At 35.4% G+C, this 27,951-nt stretch overlaps 3 protein-coding genes and 1 non-coding gene across 6 annotated transcripts; 2 read left to right on the top strand and 2 right to left on the bottom strand.

The window, feature by feature from the left end:
* The first annotated feature begins 2,585 nt into the window (after positions 1-2,585).
* On the top strand, positions 2,586-10,798 carry APP1 (aminopeptidase P1). The gene is made up of 16 exons (XM_011101289.3): positions 2,586-2,866; positions 3,034-3,097; positions 3,365-3,504; positions 4,176-4,460; positions 4,554-4,676; positions 4,752-5,030; positions 5,848-5,934; positions 6,436-6,497; positions 7,162-7,228; positions 7,553-7,687; positions 7,777-7,857; positions 8,841-8,895; positions 9,050-9,154; positions 9,960-10,031; positions 10,131-10,255; positions 10,457-10,798. The coding sequence occupies exons 1-16, from the start codon at positions 2,771-2,773 to the stop codon at positions 10,616-10,618; spliced, it is 1,938 nt and encodes a 645-aa protein (XP_011099591.1). The 5' UTR covers positions 2,586-2,770; the 3' UTR covers positions 10,619-10,798.
* A 921-nt stretch (positions 10,799-11,719) lies between these two features.
* On the bottom strand, positions 11,720-13,794 carry LOC105177971 (protein BZR1 homolog 1). The gene is made up of 2 exons (XM_011101288.3): positions 13,344-13,794; positions 11,720-12,950 (listed from the first exon to the last, which is right to left on the bottom strand). Exons 1-2 carry the CDS (start codon positions 13,569-13,571, stop codon positions 12,228-12,230), a joined length of 951 nt encoding a protein of 316 aa, XP_011099590.1. The 5' UTR covers positions 13,572-13,794; the 3' UTR covers positions 11,720-12,227.
* A 2,762-nt stretch (positions 13,795-16,556) lies between these two features.
* On the bottom strand, positions 16,557-16,628 carry TRNAE-UUC (transfer RNA glutamic acid (anticodon UUC)). The gene has a single exon. It is a non-coding gene; the product is annotated as a tRNA-Glu (tRNA).
* An 889-nt stretch (positions 16,629-17,517) lies between these two features.
* LOC105177973 (SIN-like family protein) lies at positions 17,518-27,782 on the top strand. Of its 3 annotated transcripts, none has more exons than XR_016067399.1 (15): positions 17,518-18,029; positions 18,179-18,247; positions 18,386-18,493; positions 18,870-18,938; positions 19,072-19,227; positions 19,564-19,599; positions 20,428-20,534; positions 20,650-20,721; positions 21,538-21,589; positions 22,004-22,614; positions 24,161-24,370; positions 24,484-24,604; positions 25,867-25,977; positions 26,418-26,504; positions 27,494-27,782. XR_016067399.1 is itself a non-coding variant. In XM_088885079.1 (14 exons), exons 1-13 carry the CDS (start codon positions 17,658-17,660, stop codon positions 25,933-25,935), a joined length of 2,052 nt encoding a protein of 683 aa, XP_088741205.1. In that variant the 5' UTR covers positions 17,518-17,657; the 3' UTR covers positions 25,936-25,977; positions 27,494-27,782. The 3 variants fall into 3 exon arrangements, 1 of the variants encoding a protein (XP_088741205.1); XR_016067400.1 differs by having other exon boundaries at positions 26,359-26,504; XM_088885079.1 differs by lacking the exon at positions 26,418-26,504.
* The last annotated feature ends 169 nt before the right edge of the window (positions 27,783-27,951 follow it).

Here is a 27,951-nt window from a genome sequence, read left to right as displayed (position 1 = left end):
AATCTTTTACGAATACGCATAATATATAAATAAATATTGAGCTAGCTGTCTTTCTTTTTCCCTTCTGTAAACTTCCACTGCACATGCTTACCACTGACTATATTAGATAGTAATTTTCTCTTTTTCTTTTTTTTTTTTTTAATTTAAGGGTTTTATTATATATATATATATATATTAATATTTCGATAAATTCGAGTAATTTTGGTGCACGTGTTAGGGGATGAGGATGGCCATGTGTTGGGCAGATTATAAAGCAGTTCTTGAAGGATCTCTCAGGTGTCCTAGATCCGAAGACAGTGGTGTGTGAATTTGAGGATTTGCAGGGCATATTTAGGTGTCCCAGTCCCTCTAATGGTGGTCCATTCTGCCTTGTGTCCAATTTTTATGTTGTCCGGGCAATTTTTGGAAACCCCAGCTTTTATTTCCAGGTTTCTTAGAGAAATTTTAATTCAGATGAGATCTGACAAAGATATGAACTAACCATGTAGTGTGAAATATATTCGTTATGTGGTTGATGGCCAGTTTAAATAAAATGACCAATCGTATGATAGTTATACTTTGTTGTACGAATGGTTTGATCCCACTGACCCTAATTTAAATAAATTTTTAAAAAAATCATACTTGCTATTGCGAAAAAAAAAAAAGTAATGTGAATTACGCCTTTTCTACTAATTTTTTTGTAAACTAATTACCCTGTGTTTTTAATGATTAGATTGGAGTCCAGACATACATCAAATAATGTTGATTCTGAAAGTATAACATAAATGAGACTTGGAGGACCGACCCCAATTCAAGAGAAAATTGCCCAACAAAACAAAACCTAGGACCAAATGGTAAGGAATAAAGAGTGATGAGCCCGTAGTTCACTGCTAATCTCCCACTCACACTCTGGGCTCCCAAAGTAGGCTTCAAATAAACAAAGTCTGCCAAAGTCCAGTACGAGGCCCAAAACTAAATAATATTCAAGAAAGCCCATTACATTTATTACAATATTTAGACGAGCCCCTATCAAATGTTTATTAAGAACTCATATTTTTTAGTATTTTAATTTTTATTTTATTTAATATTTTTTTATCATCAAATGAGCAAAAATATAACATAGTGAAAAAATAGTATTAACAACAAAAAATTAAATTATTGTGACCATAATCATCCACGAACATCAACCATCTTGCTACACTAACTTCACCATCAATCAAGAAATATGAGGAGACATAAGATACGTACTTTTAATATTAAATTGCATAAACACTAATAATATGCAATATATATATTTATTTATATACATATTTTCAAATGAATAATTTAATAATGATGATGGAGCATTTATATTTGTAATGCATAGATATTTTATCATAAAGTAATATTTTATTATAGAAAATAACCATTTTTAGTCGTAATTTTTTTTATTTTTTTCTCAGGATTCTTTGAGAATTAGATGCTTTAACAATTTGATTTTAAAGCAGCATCTCAGTTTTTAAATTTATTTGTGTTGTTTGATTTTAATCCAAAATAAAGGGCTAATTATATTTTTCTCACCCCAATTTTGATGTAATTATGCATGAACTCTATGTAGTGTAAAAAATTACATCTAGTATCTCTAAAATTTATATTCATCTAATAAATAAGTTCATTCATTTAGTCAAAATTCACCGAATTTGCAGAATATTATTGGTCAAATATTTTTTTTTATAATCAAATTACCCTTATACATCTTCATACATTAATACATATAAAGATGTATATCTTCACCGTTATAAGGATAGTTTAGTTAGAAAAAAATTGTTTGACCTGTAATAAGTCAATTGAGGCCATTATCAATTTTTATTCAATTTTGTTGTTAATATTAACAAATTCAATTAATTTTGATTAACAAGGGGACCTATATGAGGAGAAAAGTGTAATTATGTTGCTAACCCCACAAAATAGACAGATATACAATAATACTCCCAGAATTGCAATGCTATAATGTAAGTTTAGTGATCGAAAATATTATTCTGAAAAAAAAAGGGTTCTAAATACGATGTTTTATAAAAATATTAGGGATAATTATGTTTATATCCTCTAATGTTTTGCATCTCTACTTTTTTGATAATTACAAATACACATATAAAAAATATCAACATCATTTACACAAATCAATCCTATTTGTTAGAAAATTGCACATGCACCTTGAAAAATGTCAATATCATTATGCAAACTACCATCGTTATTTACTATCAGGAATAATTTCTGTGATTATGCAAAAAACGAGTGATTTTTTTGTGTAAGTTGATCATAAATCAAAAAATGCGGACATAATTATCCTTTAAAATTATGTCTTCATTAAACAAATAACAATATGTAGCTTTTGATCTACCATGATTATATTTTATTTTAGTGTTGAATAACTTTAGTAAAAGTTTGGGCATACTCGGAAATTTTTTTATTGAAATTAAATTTAATTAATTATACATTTAAAATTATACAATAATATGATAAATAAATAAACTAATTTAAATCACACTAAAATGGATGAGAGATAAAAATTGGGTCAAGTGATGGAGGGTATAGTGGGGACTGGGAGAGAATCCGGCATTGCAGATACCAAAGCGAGGAGTTGGAAAATGGAAAATTTGGCAAAAAGCGCTTTTTAGGTGGGATATAACGAGGAAGTCGCATCCTTCTATATGTCAAATCAGCACACAGTCCCAAGTCCCCAAGAAGCAATTATAAATTGATAGGGGAAGAGGTGGAGAGAGAGAGAGAGAGGAACGGGGAACTGACAAAAATGGCGGAAGAAACACTGGCTGCTCTCAGGTCTCTGATGGCTTCACACTCACCCAAGCTGGATGCGTTGGTCGTGCCTTCTGAAGACTATCACCAGGTATGTCTTTATCGTTCTCTATCTACTATACATGTTAACATATGTGGGTTTTTTTTTAATGTTGTTGATGCGTGCATTTGTTGTGATGCTTCTGATGTGAGAATCAATCACTGGTTCTTTGCCTTCACTGAAATCTGAATTTCGATGACGTTGACTTGGTGTGGCAGAGTGAGTATGTGTCCGCGAGGGACAGACGGCGAGCATTTGTGTCTGGATTCACTGGAAGTGCTGGTTCGTTTCTCTTTACCAATTCACACTTGTTTTCTTTTTTAATTTTCTTTATGCAGCTATTGCTCTGGTGAGTTTTTTTGCCATGTGATTGAAGGTTATGTTTTTTCTTTTTTCTGTTTTAAGAGCCAATATTGAACTTTCTGCATCATTTGGTCTACCCTGGGCATTGCCGTGGGTGGGCTACATTAACAGGCATGTTTACTGTGTGTGTTATCCATCCACTTGATCCTATGGGGAGTATATTTCTTAAACTTTGATATCTTGTAGGTTTGGCACTTGTTACAGCAAATGAGGCATTGCTTTGGACAGATGGACGTTACTTTTTGCAGGCAGAACAAGAGCTTAGCAAACAGTGGAAGCTCATGCGTATGGGAGAAGATCCTGCAGTTGATATCTGGATGGCTGATGTGAGGGGCTTTACAATTTTATATTTGTTCAGTCATTAATCTCTATGGTTTCTCCGGTGCCTTTGTCTAAGTCTTGCTAAATGAAGGAACATGATAACTATTTTTTTCCTTTTTTATGCAAGCATAAACTCACTCTGTGTATGATATCCATTATAAAAAAGTTTGCATTGAAGTCATGCAAACAGTTCAATTCCCACCTATCTCAAGTTTGTAAGGAATACAATGTACTAAAGATTCATACCACATTAGATGCGCTTAATATCAAGGCAAACATTCCTCTGCAGATGGTTGGTCCTCTAGGCATGGATGCCACCTTTTCTCCATCATATATGCCCCTGAAGTCTTTCAGGACATTATAAAATTCAACACCTATGTCCAATTTCTTTTTCCTTTACCCCCAGATGCATCGATTACCTTTCAGCTTTATGTGGATATTCAGAGCATTTACATATTTCACCTCTAGGCTCTTTATTGGATTTCTAGATATTTGTATAGTACCAATTTATTGGGTTGGTTCAGTCTCTGTTTTGGTGATTAACTTATCAACTGTGCCACCATTTTGCTTGCTACTCCGTGAAGAATACAACATATCTAACGTTGCTTGCTTTATTTTGGCTTTGTAATCTCATGCTTCCTGGTCACAATAACTTAATCGTGGTATGCTGTACTAGAATCTGCCAACTGAGGCGGCTATTGGTGTTGATCCATGGTGCGTATCAGTTGACACTTCACAGAGATGGGAGCGTGCTTTTGCTAAGAAACAACAAAAGTTGATTCAGACGACTACCAACTTGGTAGATCAAGTTTGGACAAGTAGACCACCAGCTGAAATAAATCCTGTTATTGTGCATCCACTTGAATTTGCTGGTCGCTCTGTTGAAGATAAACTAAAGGACTTGAGGGAAAAGCTCGTGCAGGAAAAAGCTCGTGCTATTATACTTACTACATTAGACGAGGCAAGCCTATGATGTCATGCCATATCGAAATTCAGCTATGCTTTTATTTTTGGCAAATTTAAAGTTTTGATCTCCTCAATGTTACAATTTCAGGTGGCGTGGCTTTATAATATCCGTGGATCTGATGTTCCATATAACCCAGTTGCACATGCCTATGCTATAGTAACATTAGCTGCTGCTTTCTTTTATGTGGACAAGAGAAAAATTTCTTCTGAGGTTAGTGTACAGTTAAATTAGATTTAGTTTTCTGTATCTTTTAATTCCTTGGTCTCAAATTCTTACAATCTGCAGGTAAGCTCTTATATGGAGAAAAACGGTATTGAAGTGCGGGATTATGGTGTAGTGAGCTCAGATACAGCCTTACTGGCATCTGACCAGCTTGCTTCTACCAATTCAGCCAAAGAAACTGGCAAGGCTGGTACGACAGTGAGTGATAATTCTGTAGAAGAGAGAAGGAATGATCTTGTATGGATCGATCCTGGTACATGCTGCTTTGCTTTGTATTCAAAACTGAATCAGGATAAACTTTTCCTGCAGTCATCACCTTTGGCCCTTGCAAAAGCCATAAAGGTATTAGTTTTTCTCTGGAATTCCTGAGATGTTACTACTGTTCCCTTTGTAATTTTGTTGGTCGGTACCATGCTTGATGTTAGGTATCTAGGTTGTGCCTGCCTATAGCTTTTTGTAGCACAAAACTAACATGTCATCTTAGACACTTTTGTTCTCTCCTCATCATTCATTTTCGCTCCAGTGTCATGTAGAATGATTAGTTAACTTTTTATTCTTTATTGTCAATTGAACTCTCCAAGTTTGACGAAGTTTTAATTTAGTCATTTTCCTCTTCTTTGGGTGGCATTTTGATACTCTGGTAATTGGTAGTAATGATTCTTGTTCGAAGGTGGAATAAGATTGAGCCATGGTGGCAATGGCTGAGAAATCGGTTTTTTCAAAGATGGAATGACGAAAATGGCTCAATGGAATAAGTTTCCATGTCTTTTCTGTGAAGCCAGAAATATTGCCAATGATGCTTCAGTAGCATATTATTAATTTTAAGACGGGAAAAAATCATAAATGCTGCATAATAAAATTGTTTCCTCCTGTTCGGTTCAGGTTTGGGTTCTGGTATCTTAGCAATTTCCTCTTTCTGAAGCATGCTATTTTCTTTGTTTGACTTCTTTTCTCTTAATAAGTTAGTGGTGTTTTGACATGCAATTGAAATTGAATTTTTGGTGTGTAGAGAAGTTATCCTATGAGTATTCTGTTCACTTTGACCAGTTACTAAAAACCATAAAGTGTAAAATGAACTAAACCCATATGCAACATTTGTTTGTATTCAGCTATAAAGTTATCTCTCTGCTTACTGTATATGTCTGGCTCATACTTCCAGAATCCTGTTGAGTTAGAAGGATTGAAGAATGCACATATCAGGGATGGGGCAGCTGTGGTCCAATACCTTGTTTGGCTGGACAATCAGGTATAGATTAACTATTGCAACTGTGATAGATTATCAGTTATCTTCTATCTCAGGGGATTGTATTAAATGTAACTTCTTGCGATTTTTATACTTTAACTTACTCTCTGGTAGTACTCTAGTTCTCAAATGGGGATGAAATTCCTAATTTAGTGGATTGCTAGTTCTTTAATGAAAGTAAACAAGTTAACAACTCATGCTTCTATATTAGTAAGTTACCAGAGTGATTTTTTACTTTAGTGTGACTTGTAACAGGTGGTGAAGCTTTAATGCATCAATGTTTTATTTTAAATTATGCCTAGACTCTGTTCTATTTTCATCTTTTGCAGATGTGTCCTAAATTCATTTCGTTTATTCCATCAATTTATAGATTGTACGGAAATCTTCAATTATACATGCCTTTGCCTGTGCAAACATTATGTGCTGATATTATCAACTAATATATTATTAATTTTGTTCTGTTGTGTCATAACTTCAAATTATATTAGCTTTCTGTGCCCTCAGATGCAGGAAATTTATGGCGCTGCTGGTTACTTTGTGGATGGTGAGGTTAACAAGGACCAACCGTAAGTTGTTGTGACAATGGATATGTATATTTGTAGTTAAATTCCTACCGGGTATCAGGTTTTTCTCCTTTAACCTACTGTTGCCATTGTCTTTCTCCTCTCTGTTTGCCAGTTTTATACTGAACTGACACTTTCAGCTGAACATATTTGAGCTAAAAAACACTCACGTGGTACCCGCAGGTGGAAGCTTGGCTTGAACTTTTTCACTCACCCTATAATTTTGAAGATTGAACTAATTCTTGAAGAAAACAACTTTACTTTCAGTAGCATCATTTATTGTGGGTGGAGGTGCAAAATGATATGAGCTAATTGAGAATAGTTAATTTTCAAGCTTGGCTTGAACTTGGATTGAAAAAAGCCAGCTTGAGCTCAATTCAGAGGTAAAAAATGAAATGCGACTAACTGTGGGTTGCTGCTTCAATGGGCCAAAGAGTTGCTTCTATTATTTATTCTTTACCTACTCAAATTTCCAGAGACATCTCCAACACAATATCACCAAGTCATGATGTTTCAGAAACATTTCTGCCTCGTATCCTCACATGTGCATTTTTGTGACACTGTGCTATAGTGAACAGTTTCCGACATTTTGACAAGATAAGCATTACCCACCCCACTACACTCCATCCAATCTTACTCCTACATGTTCACTGTTTTAATAATGCAGGAGAACAGCAAAGCTTACTGAAGTGTCTGTAAGTGATAAGCTAGAGGGGTTCCGTGCATCTAAAGAGGTATTGGCCTGACTTATTGACCAAAAACAACAGGAAGAACACTGAAAAAATTGCTATCCTCCTGTCTTCACTTTGCATGATCCAATAATAGGGCTCTTATTTGACACTCAACTCAACTTAATATGCTTCTAGTAGAATTGACTAATATTAGATTTATATCTCTTCCCCATGGTTTATGTTTTAGTTTCCAACTTTTGTCGAAGGAATTTAAAAAAACAGATGAATCAGGGATATTCGTATTACGCAGAAACACAAATTATAGTGCAAATTAGCATGGGAACTCATTGCAAATTATCGTTAACTTCATCCATGTTATATTAACAGCATTTTAGGGGGTTGAGTTTCCCTACTATCTCATCAGTTGGTCCGAATGGTGCAATTATACATTATTGTCCAGAGGCCGAAACATGTGCAGAACTTGATCCAAATAGTATGTACCTATTTGATTCAGGAGCACAGGTGCAACAGCTATCCTTCTTTTTGGTTCTTATCCTTTTGATTATAGTTTTTTCTGCTTGTTGATTTCATTATCATTGATGTCTCTGTAGTATCTAGATGGAACAACTGACATTACTCGGACAGTACATTTTGGAAAACCAACTTCCCATGAGAAAGCATGTTATACTGCGGTACTGGTGTTTCTTCTTTTCTTCATTTGTTTGATATTTGTTTAAGAACAGAAGAAATGTTATATTTGTTTCTCTGACCCATGTATATGGATGCCCTTGTGTTCACATGTATTTGGGTAGGTGGCGGCATCAATTTTTCTTCTAGACTAAGCATCTGTTGGCTCTCCTCAATCCCTTCAGCCGAGGGCGACTGCAAGACTAGTTAATCATACAATGTGTTGAAGTTAGGAACCAAGCTATTAATTTTAAGCATGCAAGTAGAATTCGGAATTGCAGAGGCAAACATTTGTTCACCGTTATATAATTGTGCGTAGCGTAGCATGCAATTTTGATTAGAGGATATTATCAAATTCAGGAAATCCCATTTAGCCTATTGATAGTGCATTAGTTAGATTTCATGATCCTGAAAATTAATTTCTGAACCCTGTGAATTATAAGTCTAGAACAGTATGTTTGTTGACCATTTAGTTTGCGGAAGAAGATATAATACTAGTATAGATGCATACTTTAGAAGTAAAGCAGACAATGGTCTTTAAATCCTTATCTTCTTCGATCGATGGAAAACATAGAATTCTGTAAGGCTACTAAAGAAGGGAAACATAAAGGCCATAATGCAGTGGTATTGAAGCTCATATAAGGAACCCGTCCTTTTGTATTTTCAAGGGTCACACATTATTGTCATAGATCTTCTTTCCTATGCTCGAATTATTTTTTTCTCAGGGCGAACCATGTCATAGTTAAATCTTTTGCATCAAATCTGGGAAGAGCAACTTGTTTAACTTGTGTTTTGCTGTTGCTGTCATTGTCATCTCTCTGCTGTCTAGACTGTAGTTTGTGACCACCATCTTTGTGAATTCAGTCAAAGATTGGGAGTTGCTTAGAACATTCATTGATCTTGTTTCAAAAGAAATTTTCTTAGCTATTAAGTTTGAGAACAGTAATTTTGGCTCATACTATTGTGTCTTCATTGTTTGTAATTCTAGGTTCTCAAGGGTCACATTGGCTTGGGAAATGCTCGATTCCCCAATGGAACCACTGGTAAAGATTGATGTTCTCATCTATACCTCTTGTTAATACATTTTTTTGAGGAGTTCCTATAAGCTTCAGAATTTGGGTTGGATTTAATCGGTGCTTTTGTGTGTTTGTTAAGATATCAAGAAAATTCTTAGTAACTGCCTTTTCTCATCTCCAGGTCACATACTTGATGTTCTTGCACGACTTCCTTTGTGGAAGTATGGTCTTGACTACAGGCATGGCACCGGCCATGGGATAGGATCTTACCTAAATGTTCACGAAGGTAAACTTAGATACTTGTATTATGTGAGCTCTTGTATGTGCGAACTAAAATTTTTCTTGACATACTTAATTTTCAACACTTTAAAATCAATACCACTAAGCAAGTGCAGTGAGATTTTCATCACATCAATAGCAATAGTGTAATTCTTCTTTCTATGCAAAAGATTGGTGATTTATGAAGATGAACAAGTCAATACTATTATACTTCCATGAAATTACCTCACATTCTCTGCAGTCATCAGGAAGATCCTTATCTTTAGATGATTCAGGGAAAAATATCAAAATTCTGTGGACCTTTTCTCTTCCATTATGCGATTTGTCATATAAAAGAAAATACTTTCTTGTAGCCTCAGCTGTACGGAATTCTTCAGAGCTTTCGCTACGGAATTCTTCAGAGCTTTCGTCCAATCATGCATATTGCCTATCAACATATGAATCAATGATTTGGTCATGTTTCACTCTTCTTGCGATGTCTAATGCACTTCCATCATCGTTCAACGTTTTGTACTACTTATTTCTTAATTTGTATGGGTAATAGCTTCCATCATGAAATTTTATCATTATGTCCCCTGTCATGATTAATGTTCTGTAAGTTAGGCATCATTAATAAAAGGTGACCCGTCTTCTGTACTTGTGTTAATAATAGCTGCTATCATTACTGCATACGAACCAAATCCATGCACAAACCAAATGCAAATGTTGCTTAAAGAACATGACTGAGTATAAGAAGTCCTTAGTATTTGTTTACACTATGCTGTTTGTCATTGTTGTCATGGTCATTTCCCACTAATTTGCGCGTTGTGCAGGACCTCATCAAATTAGTTTCAGGCCAGCTGCTCGGAATGTGGCATTACAACCGTCAATGACTGTGACGGATGGTAATTATGCACAAATTGCTAAGATTTGTTTATCGTTTTCTATATGCATGTTGGTCATTTTTTCAACTGGAGCTTTGATTTACTAACTTTGGTTTCCAGAACCTGGTTATTATGAGGATGGGAACTTTGGCATAAGATTGGAGAATGTGCTTATCGTAAAAGAAGGTGGTACAAAGTTCAATTTTGGCGACAGGGGCTACTTATCATTTGAACATATAACATGGGTAAAGTTTTCAACTCTGTTTTGCGATGCTTAAATAGAATTCTAACATGAGAAAAGACTACCTTTAAAACTTATTGCATGTTATGAGATATCAGTGTGATTTTCTATTAGTAATGCACATACAAATTCTTTTCTGGCCTCCACTATACGTTGTGAAAGGCATACAAAAAGCACTCTGGCAAATGACGTTTCACATATTCAGGCACCATACCAAAAGAAGTTGATGGATGTGAGCCTCCTCGTGCCTGAAGAAATTGAATGGTTGAACAACTACCACTCCAAATGCAGAGAAATCCTGGCTCCATATTTGAATGCTTCTGAGATGGAATGGCTGAAGAAAGCAACTGAACCTATTAGTGCTTGAGTCTTTCCATTTCATCAGTCTCCGTTCCAAGCAACATTACTTGTGTGCACCATTTCGAAATAGCCAAGCCCACCCCTTTCCCACATTTATTTCCGGTTCAATGCTTACAGTATTTTAGAACCAGATTAATGATGTTATTCCCTATTTATTATTATGCAAAGGAAAAGATTTCTGACCTAATATCTTGCAGTGTCAACTTCGTTATCTTTCCCCCCATCTGATGCATGCTTTTTTGTTGCTCGAGTCAAATAATAGTTTTCTCTCATTTCTTTTAGGAGCAATAATAACATCATTACATTAACATTTTAAAAAACTGAGTAAACCGACCCATTAATTCGACTAATATATTAATATAATTAAGAACTTCTTTATTAGGCTTCAATCTTAATCACTAGATTTGTTGTTTGGAATTTTAGTCACACCCGCAGGTCTAAGTCCAGCTACATTTTTATACTTCAAGAAATAACAATTACCTCCACCTAACCGTTGATCTAAGCTTTTAACGAAGACAGCAATCACCTAATAAACTCATGAGTGCGATAGAGATCAGCGTCGAGACTTTAGAACCCTGTCAATGATATCGAGATCAGCCTCTGTTCTCCATCCCTAGAAGAAGCATAAGATAGTAAAGCCCAAGACAAGAACCACAATGAATAGAGTACAACGGTAAGACGACAGACAATATAGTACAATCAAGAGATAAGCCTTATCTTCATGTATATATGGCTGCGGTCCCCTCTTTGACGAGGATACTAAGAACAACTAGAGATCCACTTATTTTCACACCCTTGACACCAAAGTTGTACCTAAATCAAGCCGTGTGCACGTGCAGCAATAACTAAATGGTTCCCATTAACTAAAGTCGCAACACTCTTTGAAAATTATTAGAAAACGGCTTGTGACAGCTAACTGTGGGATGTGATCAGCCAAAGCATGCTTGGTTGCCCACACAAGCATACAACAACAACACATCACATGGGGAAGGGGCCCTGCAATCAGATGCCTTTCTTGGGCATAAGTGCCAAATGCAGTGAATTCTGGATAGCACACCAAAGGCTAGGAATGGTTTCATGCAGAGTCTTGAGGAAGTCCCTTTCAAGATTTTCAACTCATCAACGATGTGCATGCTGATAATTTGTTTGCAACTGAGATTACAAAAAAGACCTGTTTCGCTGTTCAGACAGGGGAACAATAAGCACACAACAGATTTAGGCTGTTTTCTTCTGTACACGGTAATAATTACAAGAAAATCAAACAATTTCCACATCTCAAGCTTGTGTGACTAGTTTCTGATGAATGAAAGATAAATGAAAGAGCAAAGGAGGGTGCATTCTGCTGTTTAGCTGCGTCAGGCCTATTGATGGGGAACATTGGATCTACCAAGCTCACCAAATCATCATCTCCTCATTAGTGGAACCAAGTTTGTTTTGGAGTAGTGTCAACTGGAAAACATGACTCGTGCAGCCGAGGGATACAGATTACGCAGAAATGAGACCTTAAGCAATGTGGCACAAAGGGGCGTGTGGTGAGCAAACATGAAATTTGAAGCTATGAAGGGATAAGTTTCGTCTGTGTTCTTTAATAGTAAACCAAATACCAGGGAGCAAGACTAAGCAGCAACTTTTCCAGTCCCGAGCGTGAGCTCCAAATCGTCCATTCCAATTTCATGTATTCTTTCACCTTCCCATGCCTTTACTGCGCCACTCTTAAACTCAAACTCAGGGCCACGGGCCCTCTTTGTTGCTGATCCCCATATAAACTCACCACAGCCATCGATTGTGTCCTTGAGAGAATTCTGCTCAGCCACAGGTTTTACAAGATTATAAGTAGGTGAAGTGGGAGCAGATGGAGATGGCACTGTCTGAAAACTGACCCAACAAGTAGAATCAATGGTGGGCACAACAGACTCATCGCATTCTGGAATCGGTATAGGTGTAAAACGTCGACGACGAGTGGGACTAGATGGAGCAGAGGCAGCAAAAACAGGGTGGAGAAAAGAATTCAATGAACTGCTGGAAACAGATTCCCAGTAAGGCTTGGGCTTTGAACTTCTGGTTGGAGACGAAATAGGTGGGGTTACTGGGGCACTATTGGATATGCGCAGTGAAGGAAGGGAGGAGGGAATGGAAGCTAAGTTGCACAGGAATGGGAGAATGTAGGTCGGGTTCCCATCACCACGAGATGGGCTTGGAAATGAGGAAGACATTGGGCTGGCATGGTAAGACGGTGCAGGACTGGGGAAAGCCGAAGAATTTGGACTTGGCTGGACTGACGAACACAGACTGATATTTCTCGATGCCATCGGAGCCTCGACTGGGGGTGGCTTGCATCCCTGCACCAGTGCAATTGTATCAGCAAGTCAGCATTAGGGAGCTAAATAATGAACTATCGTTGAAGCATCAACATGAACCACATTTAACAGCATTGGCAAACATAAATTCCAACTCTATTTGGGAAATTTAGACACCACAGTTTGCAAAACATATGAAGTCAGTCAAAGATTAAAACTAAATCATCATCATCAAGATTAATTTTTTAGTTCCACCCACCAAAGTATCTCCATCCCTCCCACAAAAAGAGCTGAAAAGGGGAGTAAAAAGCATGAATCTGCAGATCAGATCCAAGACATGGATAACCAAATACCAATGACCAAACTCACCAGTAATTCGAAGCATAAATCAGAACAAATAAATTGATTAATATGAAAGCGGAAGAATTTGCAGACCTTGCGATAGGTGGTGCCATCTTCCTCAACAATCCAGCCAGCTTCAGCGCAAAGGGCCTTAAGGACTTCATTGTTGTCACAGTGTTTGGGGAGCCTGTAATTACCCTGTGCTCGAAGCCCGGAGTAAATCTTGGCGGCGATGGCCCTTCTCCTCCTCTCCCGCCTCTTGTTGTTCTCCCTCTCTTTCCATGTCGGCAGCCGCCCCGTTGACGATCCCACGGCCGTCATTCTACTTCATCCACCGCCGTCCAGAAATGAATCAACAGACCAAATTACTTACTGGGCTCTCTCTCTCTCTGTCTGTGTTTCTCTCTGCGCGTGTGTGTATATTATTGGAAAGAAAGAGAGAGAGGCAGAGGCAGGGTAGGTGGAGGAGGGGAGAGAGGGACACGGTGGTCACGAGGAGGACATGGACATTGGCCTCCCACGCTTTGTTGGAATTTGTTGTCCTCGACTCCTACTTTACATACTATATCTATACATAAATATATTATTATTATTATTATTATTATTATTGACAAAATAATATTAATCAAATTTATTAATAAGTATTTATATACGAGCTAACGAGTCTAATTCAGTCGACGAAATTGCAATCCGCAACTTCAAACTTTGTTAATATATATGTATTAATTTATTTCAATATTACATATGAGTACTGTACAACTGATTAATTATATATATTTAGTATTAATAATTAATATATATTAATGGATGATAATTAAAAATTTTAATGGGATTGAGATAAATTCGTTAAAAAAAAAATGACGGCTTACAACTCATTCAGTGCATATACACATGTCCACATAATAGTGTGGGACTCATTATTAAAAAAAAGATAAAAAATAGAGTGGGACTCAAGTAATTATTTTTCTCCTTTGGGAATTATATTCTGAAAAATTCTGAATTTTCAAAAATTTATGTTTTGTTTTAATATGTTATGATTAATTAAAATTAATTTTGAATGACAAATATAAAAAATAATAAAATTTAATAAGCTAAAAACTTTGGATGTTTGATTCAAAATCTTGAGTTAATTAAGGTTGCATCTCAAGTCTTTCATAACAGATCTTTTGGACATGTCTGAAAATTTCCGAAGGTTAAGAATTTCAAATCCTTTCATTTTAATTCTGATATAAATTTTGATAAATATGAATGAATTTCAAATTCTTTTTAAATGGACTCATTTGAAATCCTTCCTTCAAATCCAAATATACACTAAAAATAGATAAAGTGACAATTTTTTTTAAAAAATATGATATACGTTGGATTAGTGTAATTTTTAATATTTATATATTAATAACAAATACTATATATATTTATATAGAATGACAGTTGATGTAAACAAAAACCCCACAAAGAGAAAAAACCATTTTCAAAAAAGCATGAAGAGAAAAAGAACATGTAATTCTTTTAAAATAAAATTGTATTTTTACTAGATTAGCTCTAGCAAAAGAATTGTATCCACTTGTTTCACTAACTTTTGTCGTTGGCTTAGACTTCGTTTTTTCAAGAGAGTAGTACTATTTATTTATATTTTCTATTATCCTTATAAGAGAGTAGTACTCCTTATTTATATTTTTAAGCTCTTGAATGTAAGAGAGTAGTAATCATTATTTATGATTTTTTAGGCAAATCTAGGGGGTTAGTACTTCCAACTGTAAATTTGGGGTGAAATGTTAATTAATATAGAATGAAAGCAGATCACGAAAATTTCCCAACCCTCGGGTGATTTTTGCCAAAAAGAAAAAAAGAATAATTTACACACTTACAATAATTGCAGAAAAGTAGTATAAATAGTCCTTCAAACATTGTAAAAAGGACCTTCCAACAAATTATAGAGAGAAAATTTATAGTTTGTGAAATATAAAGTGTGCTTGAATCAAGAGATATTATACACTCTAACTTCGTAAAAGTTTTATAATAATTTTTTAAAAAGGCACCTTACTAAAAAGAGGAGGCATTGGGTTTTATAAGTAGCTCAATATTTTTTTCTTTTTTTATCATAAATCAATATCGAATGCTTGCCAACCTTTAGATAAAGGATTTGGGACTTGGTACATAACTCTTTTCCTCAAATAACGCAAAATAATATGACTTACGATTCAATGCATAATGCTCAAAGTATCGTCCTTTTCTATTTTATATAAATTTTATAGTTTCTATCTGAAAAAAAATATATCATCAGGGATAGGTCTCAATTAGAACAAGTGTCGATCAAAAACCATTCTTATCTATATGCTCAATAAAATAAGTAAACTTATGCATGTGTGGACCAATATTATTTATTATTATTATTATCAATAATAATAAATACTTTAAAATATGAGAAAGTGTGACATCTCTAAAACAGCGTAAGTTCTGCGAAAGCGGCTTTGTGTTGACTTTCCAACTTGGTGCACGTGCGCCCACCCACATGCCTACCACTTTATTTTATCTTCAGATAAAATAATATTCCCTATTATTTAATTTCAGTGGACACAAAATTTATGATAAAAATTTGTGCACGTGCAACTCTTTTATGATTTATATATTATCATTTTGAGAATATATTCGTTCAGAAATCATATTTACTTATATATACTTTTACTAAAAATATATTAATTTGATACTACACATTAATATAAGATATTGTTTCGTTAACTAATTTACGAATATTCTCATCTCATATAAAAATTTATATAAAACTAAAAATATATTTTTTTTTGTTAAAAATTAAAAATAAAAACACATACAAATGATACAAAATCAATAGTTTTTTAATGGAAACGTATCTTTTCTAAAAATAAATTTGTTCTATACTTTATATAATTAAAGGCGAATATTCTTGTATTTTCAATTTTCTTAGTTTTTATTATTTTATATTTAATTATTTTTTTCTCAATTTTTACAGCAATGTTTCTGCTCAAACTTTTCAATTTTTTTTTTTACTTTTTTAATGTTTTTATTATATCTAATCAATACAAAATATGTTTAATATTTTTTTGTAAAACTTGAAAAATTAATTATGTGCACACGTGTGAGTGTGGGACGTTGGTATTATTATATTGTGTGTCTACAGAAAGGAAGAATTTGGGTAGGGTTAGTTGGGCCAATGAGGTTTCGGCCCAACTTTTGCTATCATTCTCGCTCCAATTTCAGCCCAACTCCATATTTATTGAGACTCAAAATATAGTGGATTTCTTCCAAAAATTAAAATAGAAAAGGAAATAGTTCCGTTGCCGGGAATCGAACCCGGGTCTCCTGGGTGAAAGCCAGACATCCTAACCGCTGGACGACAACGGATGAATGTTGATAACCCAATGTGTCCTTATAAATCCTTAATACAGCGTACATGATGGTTTATTTTTAACTTGTTTTGGTGAGTTCTATGGAGATACATAGAGAAAAATAAAAATAAAATAAGTACGTGTTAGAGATAGTGTGTATATTTGAATTTTTTTTAGAGATAATATAAAATAAATATAAATAAGTATGTGTTAGAGATAGTGTATATATTTGAATTTTTTCTTTGAGATAATATAAAAGAAGAATGCTTGGTATAAATAACTCACTTCTTGGTCTTCGACCACCTCAGTCACTACGAACGCCCCCGATCAGTGCAATGGTAAGTATGGTATATTTGATATTATTTAGTGGGAAAGGGAAAACTATTGTTCATTATCAGATAATGTCTCTTTTATATATATGTATGAGTATGTATATAATTTTTTTAATTGCAGTGCCTATAATTAGTGTAAATTTATTTTGACTAAAAATAAATGAGGTACTGTTTCAAAATATTTCAAAACACTATTATAACTTACAAAATAAATCAAGACAAATATTTACCATACTTTGGCCCATCTTAAAGATGGACCAAAAATAAAACCAAACACTACGTGTAACTTTGGGTTTAAACGGGAGAGCAGCACAGTGCATTGATAATGTTATTCATACAATAAGTGGGGATAAAGTAGGAGTGTTCAAAAAACAATTAAATTTGTCAAATTTAACCAAATTAAAAATTCGATTAGAAAAACTGAACCGAAAATCCAAAAAAAAAAAATTTAATTCGATTTTTTGGTTCACTGTGATCGAATAGAATAAAAAACTCGATTTTTTTTTATATTATATTAAAATATATTATTATATGTTATATATTATATAATATTTAATATATTAATATTACATTATTACCGGGCCATCGTCTCTGCAAATTATTAAACCCTAAACCCCCTCAACTGTGCAGGCGCATTTCATCAAACACCTCTCACAATAAATCATTCCTATTCTTTTGTCGTTCATACTGTTTACAGGATCAAAGAAACAGTCATGGCGGACATGGACCTGGATGAACTGTTGGATGGCCCGAGCCAGGTCCCAAACCGACCATCTCGGTTCGCGCCCAAAGGCTCCAAATTCAAACCCAGACCCAAAACTGAACCATCTCAACTGCCACCACCGGCGGCATCTGATACTGTGGAGGGATTACCCGTGCCCAAGAAAGAGGAACCTGGCATTAAACCTGATATCAAACCCGAGTTTGCGAACGATGGCAATGATATGGATGTCGAGGTGAAGCCAGAGGTGAAAGAAGAAGAGGGAGATGATTTAATGGAAACGGAAGCTGAAGCTGAGCCTGATGATGCAATTGTTCGCGAAATTGACGTGTATTTTACCCCTTCTATTGATTCTAATACTCGGGTGAGTGACCTAGTTTTATTTTCGCGCTCATTAAATAACTGAATTGGCATTTCCCTTTTTCCTTTTAATTTAGTTCATTTTGGTTGCTCCTGTATGATTATATTGATGATGGACATCGGATGCTAATGGCAAGTTTTTCTTGTTCTCAGTTGTATGTGTTGCAATATCCGCTTAGGCCCTTGTGGCGGCCATACGAATTGGATGATAGATGCGACGAGGTGTTCATGACTTTCTGTCTTCAAATGAAATATCTGTTGAAAAAGTTTGATGTTGATATTTGTCATGATACAAGAATTTGCCTAGTGCTAAAACCGAGAATGGTAGAATGTGCTGAGAATTTGTTGTTCATATTCTAGGTCAGGGTGAAGCCAGCAAGTGCAGAACTGGAGGTTGATCTGGCTGTTGATGTTGACTCCAAGAATTATGACTCTGGTGCTGATCCCCGGGTGCAGATGAAAAAGCAGGTATGTCTACCAGGTGTTTCAATTAAGTATTGGGTTCACATAGAAGTGATAAATCTGTTGGGTTTTCATAAAAGTGAGTGATACTGATATATCAAGAATTTTTCCGATGCCAAAATGTCAAGCTACTTGGAGCTCTAACTTTATATTTTATCCGAACTGTGCTTAAGTACTGGCTGCACGAAGTTGCTCAGGAGATTTTTCTGAGTTCATCAAAAGCTATTGAAAATGCTAACCTCCCTGTCTTGTCCTTGTCATTACAATAATGGTCCGACATTGGTTTTCGTTATATTTAGACATTTGACTATATTTGTTTAATTGCTTATTGATTTAAGGAGTCTGTATTTGGATTATATCTTTGTATTTGATCCCTTTCTAGATTCTTACTTCATCATGGAAGCCACCTCACGCAAGTGGGTATGCTGTTGGGATTCTCACTGGAAATAAGGCACGTCTTTTCATCTTCTTAATCCCCAGTCTGATTTCTGTTTCTGATGTCTTATGGGCTATAGTTGGTTCCTAAGGTTTTTCTGGAAGTTGCAATGATATTAAGTTTTTATTCCCTTTTGTCTGTCATGCAGTTACACTTGAATCCTGTTCATGCAGTTGTACAACTCCGACCGTCAATGCAACATCTTGATGCTAAAGATTCTAAAAGGAAGACCATTAATGTTGAAGATAGAGTGAAGTTAGAAGAGCCTCAGGAAGGAAAACCTTCTGGGTCATCGAAGAAGCTGGTTGGTTTTTTCCTTCTTTTATGTGCTTGTTAGTAACATTCTACTTCTTCGTGGCAACATTATTTTGCTTCATTTGCGTCATTTAGTTATATGATTGGGGTTGTTAATCTTATATCGTCTTATATTCAGTTGGGAAAGTATTCTCTTGTTTACTGTTACTGTAGCTGTAGCTGAAATGTAAATAAATTTGTATGATGTGAAGACATATGTGAGAACTGAGAAGTGTTTCTCATGATTCTATAAATAGCATTCTACTTATATACATATATTTATAGAAGTCTTTGTTTATGTAACTCTTGTGATTTTGGTTTGTAAACTAAAACCTATTCCTTGCAGAGCAAAGTCCCAGAACAGAACAATGATAGTGGAGAGGTATGCATTGTTAGCTCTCTACCTTTTCTATTGATGTCTATTTATGCCATCCTAAATCGATAAGCTTATCCTTGCCTAAAGTAGTAGTTTTCTACTTACTTTCTAAGTAACAATTGATAGTGATAGTTTACTTTCACCGGAGAAAAAAATGATGATCTTTAACACTTGACTACTTATGATGAATATCTGTTTCTTCATGCTCTGTAGTTTACTTCTTTTGATATTCTGACTCATAAAAGAATCATAATTCAATAAACTGAAAAAATCTGTATGTTAAAAATCTTTTCTCTTTCCTCATTCCTATTATTTTGAGCAAAATTTCAATCGCTAATATTGTTGAGTTATAGAATATCCTTATTCTTTAGTATTGTTCCCTTATTCCTTCGTAGTTGTCCTGCATTCTACTTTGGGGTTTCCTAAGACATGAGGATGCTACTGCACGACCCTGAATAATTGCCCCTGATCTTTTCAGTTCTGTTTACAACAAAGATGGACCAACTAATGTGCAAATCCTTTTATTTAGCTTCTTAGACAGGCTCTGATGTCTGCTTTTTTAGTTATCAACCTTAGGATGCTTTAATTAGTCTTGCAGCGTGTGTCAAAAAGAACTTAGATGAAGTGCAATCTGAAATGGTTCTCAAACTTTATTTTCAATTCTCTTTTGTGGTATCGTGGAATAAATGATCCTCTGTAAATCCTTGTTCCCAATTTTTTTAGTATTAAGCAATAGGTCTGGCACAAGATCTAATGCAATGTAATTAATTACTTTTCCTTCACCCTATGGGAGTTCAACTTTACTTTTTTCATTGTCTTTTGTTTCTTTTCCAGGGCTGGATTCCTCTCAAGTACCATAGTGCAAAGAGTGATGTTGCAGCAGGATACCTACGGAAAATGATGTCACGAGGGGGCTCACAGATCTACTTTTCCATGAGCTCGTATGAACCTAAATGCTACTAGTTCCACTACTAGATGTTTGTTAAATTATGCTGGCTTTGCAGACATTATATAAGTTTGTTCAAATTCATTTCTTTTTGTTTTTTGAACTTGAAGGTGTGACTATCTGAACAGCTTGTGTCCCGGCACTTCTAGTGACAGTTTCAGTTCCAAAGGTCCTCCAAGAAGGTATCTAAATTTCTGGCATGATTCCTTTTTGGTTTTGGACGATAGTCAATGACTTTCTTCTTTTGATTTATTAACAAGGACGCAAGCTAGAATATTGCCGTTCCCTAGCTGTAGTTTATTTGTTTGTTGATCATAAATATCTTTAATACATTACATTGACCATTTTTTCCATTTTAAAACTTTTATCCTGACCAGTTTTAAATCAAAATAGAGCCTACAAATCCCTTTTTCATTCTTTTCTTCAGTTTATCTGTTGATTGATAAAGGCCTGTCTTGAGGGTTGATTCCAAAGCATCCCCTCATCATAGCTGATTGCTAGTATTTCTCTTACAGATTCCTTTTCTATATCAATATGAATGGAAGAAAAAATATTTCTGCTCAACTTTTCCGAGTTGGATCATGGGTGGATGAAGGAGATGACATTATCTTAAGTTCGTGAATATATATGAACATCAAAAGATTTTGTCCATTCTATTGCTATGTGGTTAGTCAGGACTGTTGTGACGAATGATCAATTCTTCAATCTTGTTGTTTGTATGCTCCATGGTAGTATTTCTTTGCTGAGGTCGAAACTTGCATCATGTATTGCCTGACCTACATTTTGTGATTAAATATGCATCCCATCTATAAAGGCTTATACTTTGCCTCATTAGCCCTCAAATTCCGCCATATTTGTGGTTGCTTACATACTTTTCCCTGACACTATTATATTTTCATGCTTGTGTTACACAAACTCATTAATATGTGTCCCTTCTGATTAGTTTGCTGGGAATTTTGCCATCTGAATTTTCATAATATACTTTGATTATATTTCAGGGTTTTGCTGACTTTACCGCTTAAAGAGCGGTTTAGAACTTGGCTTCTTGAGGTCTGTGGCTACTTTACTCTAATAAGCTGTACGCTAAACAATTTTTTCTATCACTCAACTTTTTCCTTAACAGGAGGTTGCATTTCCTATTTTTGCATATTTTTAGGTGGAATTTTCTATTATTTTAGGACAGCTGTTATCCTTGTTAATGCAAATCAAACATGTATGCCTATTTGGTCGCAACTACCATATAATACCTGTTTTCGATGTTGTTACCTCAGATTGGAGCCAGAGACTTCTTCTCCACTAGTGCTCTTTGAATCTTAGCAATGTAGTTCCTATAGGTCTTCATTCCCAATTTTCTTCTGTCTACTCCACCTTCTATCTCTTCTTCTACTTTTCATGGTGTTTTTGGGTCATCTATCAATAAATATGAAATATTGTTGCAATTGATTTGTGGCGCTGCTGGAACAGGGCCCTCGAGTTCACCGATTTGATGCTCTGAAGTACCTTGCCCCAGACGAGTCGGTTGAAGAAATTTTAGGGGTCATACAGGAACATGCTCGATTAGTGCAAGGACTTTGGGTTCCAAAAAGTTCATTGGTGTACGGAACAGATCAAGGGGTCGAAGTTTTAGCGAGGGATTATGTTCTCCTTTTATTTAGCAAGAATATTATCATTAACAACTCTCAATTACCTCAACGGCCTCAACTATCTAAAGCAATGAAAGAAGTCCTAAATGTATTGGCTGTAGAGCGGCCAGCCTTTAGTGATTGGAAACTCAAAGAGCTACCTGATATAAGTTTCATAAAACGCAATCCCTCTATTGTACAGAAACAAGAGGAAGAGTGGGAATGCTTGGAAAAGAAAATTAACGATCTTCTTTTTGGAGGAAGAAATGGGCCTGGTGTGAAGACCTCTTCAAAGTCTAATACCACAAACAACCCTGCAGCACCCAAAAGTTCCAATAGAGTAGCTACAAGGGCTCCAAATGGAGCACCCTCAAAAACTGCAATGCCGGAAGAAGTTCGAGAGGCTGTAACGAAAGCCCTTCAGAAACTTTTTAAAAGTATCAAGGTTTGCAGGTGAGCTACTCTGTTATATCTTCTTCTTCTTCTTTTTTTTTTTTTTATGTTCTAATAGAATTTATAATGATTTGATCTTCATTGAATGTATTGTGACCAACCAGGTACAGAAGCTAATGTTTTTCTTTCCAGGCTGTGATTACATTAAATGCAATTTAATCAATGTCTGGAAATATTTCATCATAATGTGTGCTTCGCCAAGGGAAAATCCATGTCTTGGCCTCCATTAATGAATAACTGAGGGCCGATATAGTTAGCAGAATAGTTGAACAAAGTGGGTGGAACTGCTAGATATACTAATTTTGTTTCTGCTGGACCACTCGTTGGTGTTCATGTGCCTTATTAACTCCTTCCCTGAGCATTTTTGAAATTGTGAAAGGCAAGAGATCTATCTGGCATAAAAAACTATATTTTCTTTGCAACTGATTATAGCTGTCTTCATGGTTTTCATGGTTCACCAACATGAAAAGGGGAGATGAAGTCAATTTTGATTCTTCATTATTTCTATTGAAGTGAACATGTTGCCCCTTTGTCAACCGTGCCTCACCTAATCCTGCCGCTCTATTGGATTTCATAGAAGATGGGCCAAAAAATGAACTTTGATTGCACTAGAGTTCTGGGAAACTAACATAATTTTTTTTTTTTTGAGTTTGGAAAGTGGAAAGAAACTTGACTAGCTCACAACGCATAAGAGCAGAGAAATACATTTTGTCGCCTCACCTCAAAGCACAAATCTCTCTGAAATTCTTTCATTGTTCCCACCTTATTCACCATTTATTCCTCTGCAATAATTCATGTTACATGCTGGCTTTCCCCCCTCTTCATTTCGTCATGGAATGCATCCTGAGTTTTTTGTCATGTACTTGTTTTGGCATTATTTGCAAATATAAGTGTGTGAACATCCTGAATCTTTCAATCTCATATAATGTCAATGTCGCAAGTTTGGGTGGCCTTGAAGGTCCATGTTTTATTGGTTGGTTTGGGAGTGATATGTTAAGTGTAACTCCAACATGGTTTATGTCATGCTGTGGCATACTAGGATTTCTGGATAAGTAATTTATAGTTGATGTTTAGTCTCAACTAATAGCAATATCTAAACTTCAGTTAATATGGATTTATTCAGAGCAATTTATGGTTGGAGGAAATATCTGGTCCTGTCTGATAGCGGTTGTTGTATTGCTCAAGAGTATAAGTTTCCTCCATTCACATAGGCATATAGCAGATTTATATTGTGTCTCTGGACAATAAACCCCCCAAAAAAAAAACCATTAAAGAAGGATTTTGCTAGCTTTAGTTCTTTCAATATTCTTCTAAAAGTTATTCTAAAATGTAGTTATTTTCCAAAAAGTTTCTGGTATTACTAAAGACAGGAAGATAAGGGAATAATATTGTTTACCTGAGAGATTTTCCTGGGAAGCATGTTCCCGCTTGTCTTTTTTGCTTCTTGCCCCCCATTTTCCATGGTGCCGAAGGAGCATGAGTTAAGAGTGTTTCTCATGGAAGTTCAGTTTGAATGTATAGGAAATTTAACTTTATGCTATTACAGTTTTCAACAGATCAGCCAGAGGTTAAGGGATATGGCAGTTTCTGAGTCTAAACGTTCAACGGGATTTGCTAGAGAAGCAGTAGCTGCAGCAAACAGCATTGATGCTTTCCCAGATGAGCTTCAGGCAATCATCAGTCAAGTAGCTGTTAATATTCATGGCATCTGCGTTCCAAAATCATCACCCGATAATCCACAATATGATCCATTCAGGTTATACCTGCCTTCTGGCTTTTCTTACCTCAAATACAGTTACCCAACTTTCATGTCAAGTAACATCTCAAGTTTCTCTTGTGTATATTGATGTATGGTCCTTCCCTTTGCAGGAAAATTGTTATTGATCTTTTCCTTGCTGAAGGACCAAATGCTAAGCTTAAAAAGGCTCCCATACTTGAGGCTGCTAAGATGGAACTCAAAAGGGATATATCTCCAATTGAGTATCAGAAGGTACTTGAGCTTCTAATACTAATTAAGATGACTGCAATTGGTCTCTTTTAATACATTCTGACCAGGTTTTAGGATCAAGTACTCTTGCCTCTCACCTACCCCTGAGGTCAAAGTCACAATTTCCTTAAAGATAGGAATTAGGTTTTGGCTTACATTGAGTGTGTGCTTGGGCGGTAGCGTCTGCGTTTGTGTGAAGGGAGGGAGAGTGAGGTGAGGGAAAGAGGGACGCTTTTGATCACACATCTTGACGGTAATCAATTGCTTCAAAATTTATTTTATTTAATTTAGCAATTAGCACTTGTCTAGATTGATGCCCAAGATAGACTGATGATAGTGCAAAATGCAAGGGAATATGAGATGTGAGAATACTTCAAACTGGTGGTGGATGTGAAGAAAGATATCACAACGTTCTCAGAGGTTCTTTATCATTGTTAAGCTACCAGTACTTCCCGAAAATTGTGTCAAATACTTTTAACAATAACCTTCTAGTTGTTCTGATACTTAGTATTAATGGCTTAATTCAGCCTTCCTCAAGAAAAAGAATAAATGTGCATATGTTTTTCTGTTATTGGTTTATGTACGTAATTTTAGCATCTATTGCAGAAGGCGACTCTGAATTCTGCGACCTCTGAACTTTCTATCACAGAGGCCAACGTGGTCATTGTTTTCAAATAACCATTACATAGTGCCTCTAATGGGATGTTTGTATCGTAACTTATATTTTTCAATTATACTCAGGAAGTAGAAAAGAAAGAAGAGAGAGGACTCCTGATTATCTTTTATATTATTTTTCTATATTAGTACATTTTTGTTTCCTGACATGGACAAAAAATTCCTGATTCCTTGAGTTTTCGCCTATCCTTTGTTATTGCAAATGATGGCAGTTTTTTCTGCTTATCTAAATTGCATGCTTATGTGTTGCGTTCAAGATCATACTTCCGCAATTTTTTTACTTCCTTTAAGGAAAAGACTTTAAACACTCGGTAAATGTCAGGTCTGTTCTTTTCTATCACTATTTTACTGATGACAGTAGCTTCTGGCCTTAGTTATTTAGAAAGCAATTACATGTTGGCACTTTCTTATGACTTAAGGCCTACACAAACTTCATGTGTGTGAATTATTGATCACGCCTAACACTATTCTGATAATGTGTTATTTGAATTTCTTTTAGCTGACTCAAGGCCTAAACAAACTTCATGTGCGTGAATTATTGAGCACGCCTAACACTATTCTGATAATGTATAGTTTTCTGTGCTCTGCAGGTCTTGCAGGAACTGTGTTTATCACAAGGTTCTGCTTGGGTCCTGAGGAGTGCTGATGGAAACCCATAGCACTCAAGTTTATACTGTCAAATCCGTAAACCAATATATGAGGTACTAATTAAGTACACGCAAATGTATTATGTTAATAAACTAGGGTTGAATAGCAGGCACATCTCATCACAAGATATGTAGCCAACATGCACTGAGGATCATAAGCTATGTTCAGGTCCTTCAGGATAAGATATCCCTGATTATCTTTTCAAAAGAAAATTCTTTTAGTATGGATTTATTAAAATTCCTTGATCGTGTTTCGTGGTAAAAGTTTTAAGGGGTCAAAGGTTCGTAGAAAAGAAAGACTGTTTAAGTATACTTTGATTTTAATTTGTGCTTCTGAGAATTTGCATATCTTTTAGATATGAACAAATTAGTCCTTATCGTATTAGGTGTTTGCTAAAATTTGTCTTTTGTTATACATGATTAAATTAAATGCAGATGCGCACATAAGTGTGTATTTTCTTATATATCGGTTTACACCTGCCTTTTGGAAGCAGAAAGGTATGTGATATCGAGATCATGGTTGCTGGCTGGTTGTTTGGACATTCATCCTTCTATTGGAGCTCTTAGTTAAGTTGTAGAAGGTATTAACTCTAGTTGACATGCGGCTTTTGCCATTTACATACATGATACATCAACATATAGGAATTACATTTTTGCACTTACCAGGAACTTACTTTTTCAGAATCAGATAATTGGATTCATTTGAACGTCTGGTCAACATGATAATTAGTAGTTTGTTCCACTTGTGTTCGTTGAATTTAGTTGGATAAGTGAAGCATGAATGCCTGATTCCCAGTGTTGACTCTCTGACTGATATTGCTACTTAGCATTGAACAGGTTTGAGAAGGCAAATAAGAGAATTTTAAATTGTTAAGCCCGCTATTTCTTAATCTTTTACTTTGAGTTTCCACAATAGCCACGTCGTAAGATCACAGTGGTTTTGCTAATATTAGATTTTGTGTATTCTGACAATTTATTACCTGCCATTGGGGTGGCATCATTTACACAGCTGACAATTTTATGTTAATGTGAGGGTTTTCTTGTTGCTTGTGGATACAGTCAATCCACCTTGGTAATTGATGTGATAGAACTTAGCTGAAAGAATGCTACTGTTATGTTAATTCTAAGTTAATGAACTGTCCCCTTGAGTCTTTCTAACCCAAAACTCCTATATGGATACTTGATCCTTGACTGGAAAATGGGATGTTCTTCGGTTTTTGCATGATCATAAACCAGAAATCTTATTGGACATACTTTTTTGTTTTCAATTGCTTTCAATGAATAAAGTGTCTAATTTGAATGTTTAGGTTATGACCAACATAATTACTGTGAAACAATAGTATGTGAATATTTTGTATAAACATGGTTACTGAGGAACCAATCTTCGTGCACAGTAGGACTACCTGATTCCTATGCTGTTGAAGTAACATAGCACATAGGTTCTACAGGCCAATATTTTTCTTGCAATAAAAAGTGCCTCAAGCTAAATTCATACCCTGTCTATGTGAAGTGCTTTTGCAGGCGTTGTACCCATCTCCATACTTACATCCCAAACTTGTTTGTGGTACAGGAATGAATCTCTTTGCTGCATCTGAAATTCATGGGGGGAACAATCGGCCATCTGAGAAATTTGTTATACTACGGATGACACGATTACTTTGTACTGCTTGATAATTGGAAAAGGCAGCGTAGAATACATCTCAATTAGAAACTTTTAGGACACACCTTCAAGCACACAAAGTGATCGACTGTATAGAAAAACGAATATTAGTCTTTTCCTCCCATGTTGTGGCTAATTGTCGGAACAAAATATTGCAAAGAGTTTATAAGTTTACCCGAATATCCTTTCAATCAAGAAAGTGCTTGATACTTGCTAAGCAAATAATCGACTCTTGATCCACTGCTTCAAATATCATACGTCAATTGTCTTTAGGTTATTGTTCTTAGGTTTTAGGAATAATTTGAAAACTGTTCTCACAATCGTCTATTTCACCTCCTGATGTAGTGAAGCAATAGTATTAATTTCAA

This window comes from Sesamum indicum, linkage group LG9, assembly GCF_026168435.1.
Source record: "Sesamum indicum cultivar Baizhima isolate 11 linkage group LG9, ASM2616843v1, whole genome shotgun sequence".
Lineage (NCBI taxonomy): Eukaryota > Viridiplantae > Streptophyta > Magnoliopsida > Lamiales > Pedaliaceae > Sesamum > Sesamum indicum.
The sequence above is the reverse complement of the archived record's forward strand: the minus strand, read 5'-3'. Positions and strand labels throughout refer to the sequence as shown.

Bases quoted from the DNA above. Each gene is read 5' to 3' on its own strand.
- APP1 (XM_011101289.3), top strand. From the start codon at position 2,771: ATGGCGGAAGAAACACTGGCTGCTCTCAGGTCTCTGATGGCTTCACAC. The intron at 7,688-7,776 runs GTGCAACAGCTA...ATGTCTCTGTAG, and splicing joins TATTTGATTCAGGAGCACAG to TATCTAGATGGAACAACTGA. The intron at 10,032-10,130 runs GTAATTATGCAC...TTTGGTTTCCAG, and splicing joins GTCAATGACTGTGACGGATG to AACCTGGTTATTATGAGGAT.
- LOC105177971 (XM_011101288.3), bottom strand. From the start codon at position 13,571: ATGACGGCCGTGGGATCGTCAACGGGGCGGCTGCCGACATGGAAAGAG. The intron at 12,951-13,343 runs GTCTGCAAATTC...GCACTGGTGCAG, and splicing joins ATGGCACCACCTATCGCAAG to GGATGCAAGCCACCCCCAGT.
- LOC105177973 (XM_088885079.1), top strand. From the start codon at position 17,658: ATGGCGGACATGGACCTGGATGAACTGTTGGATGGCCCGAGCCAGGTC. The intron at 18,030-18,178 runs GTGAGTGACCTA...TCTTGTTCTCAG, and splicing joins CTATTGATTCTAATACTCGG to TTGTATGTGTTGCAATATCC. The intron at 18,494-18,869 runs GTATGTCTACCA...ATCCCTTTCTAG, and splicing joins GGGTGCAGATGAAAAAGCAG to ATTCTTACTTCATCATGGAA.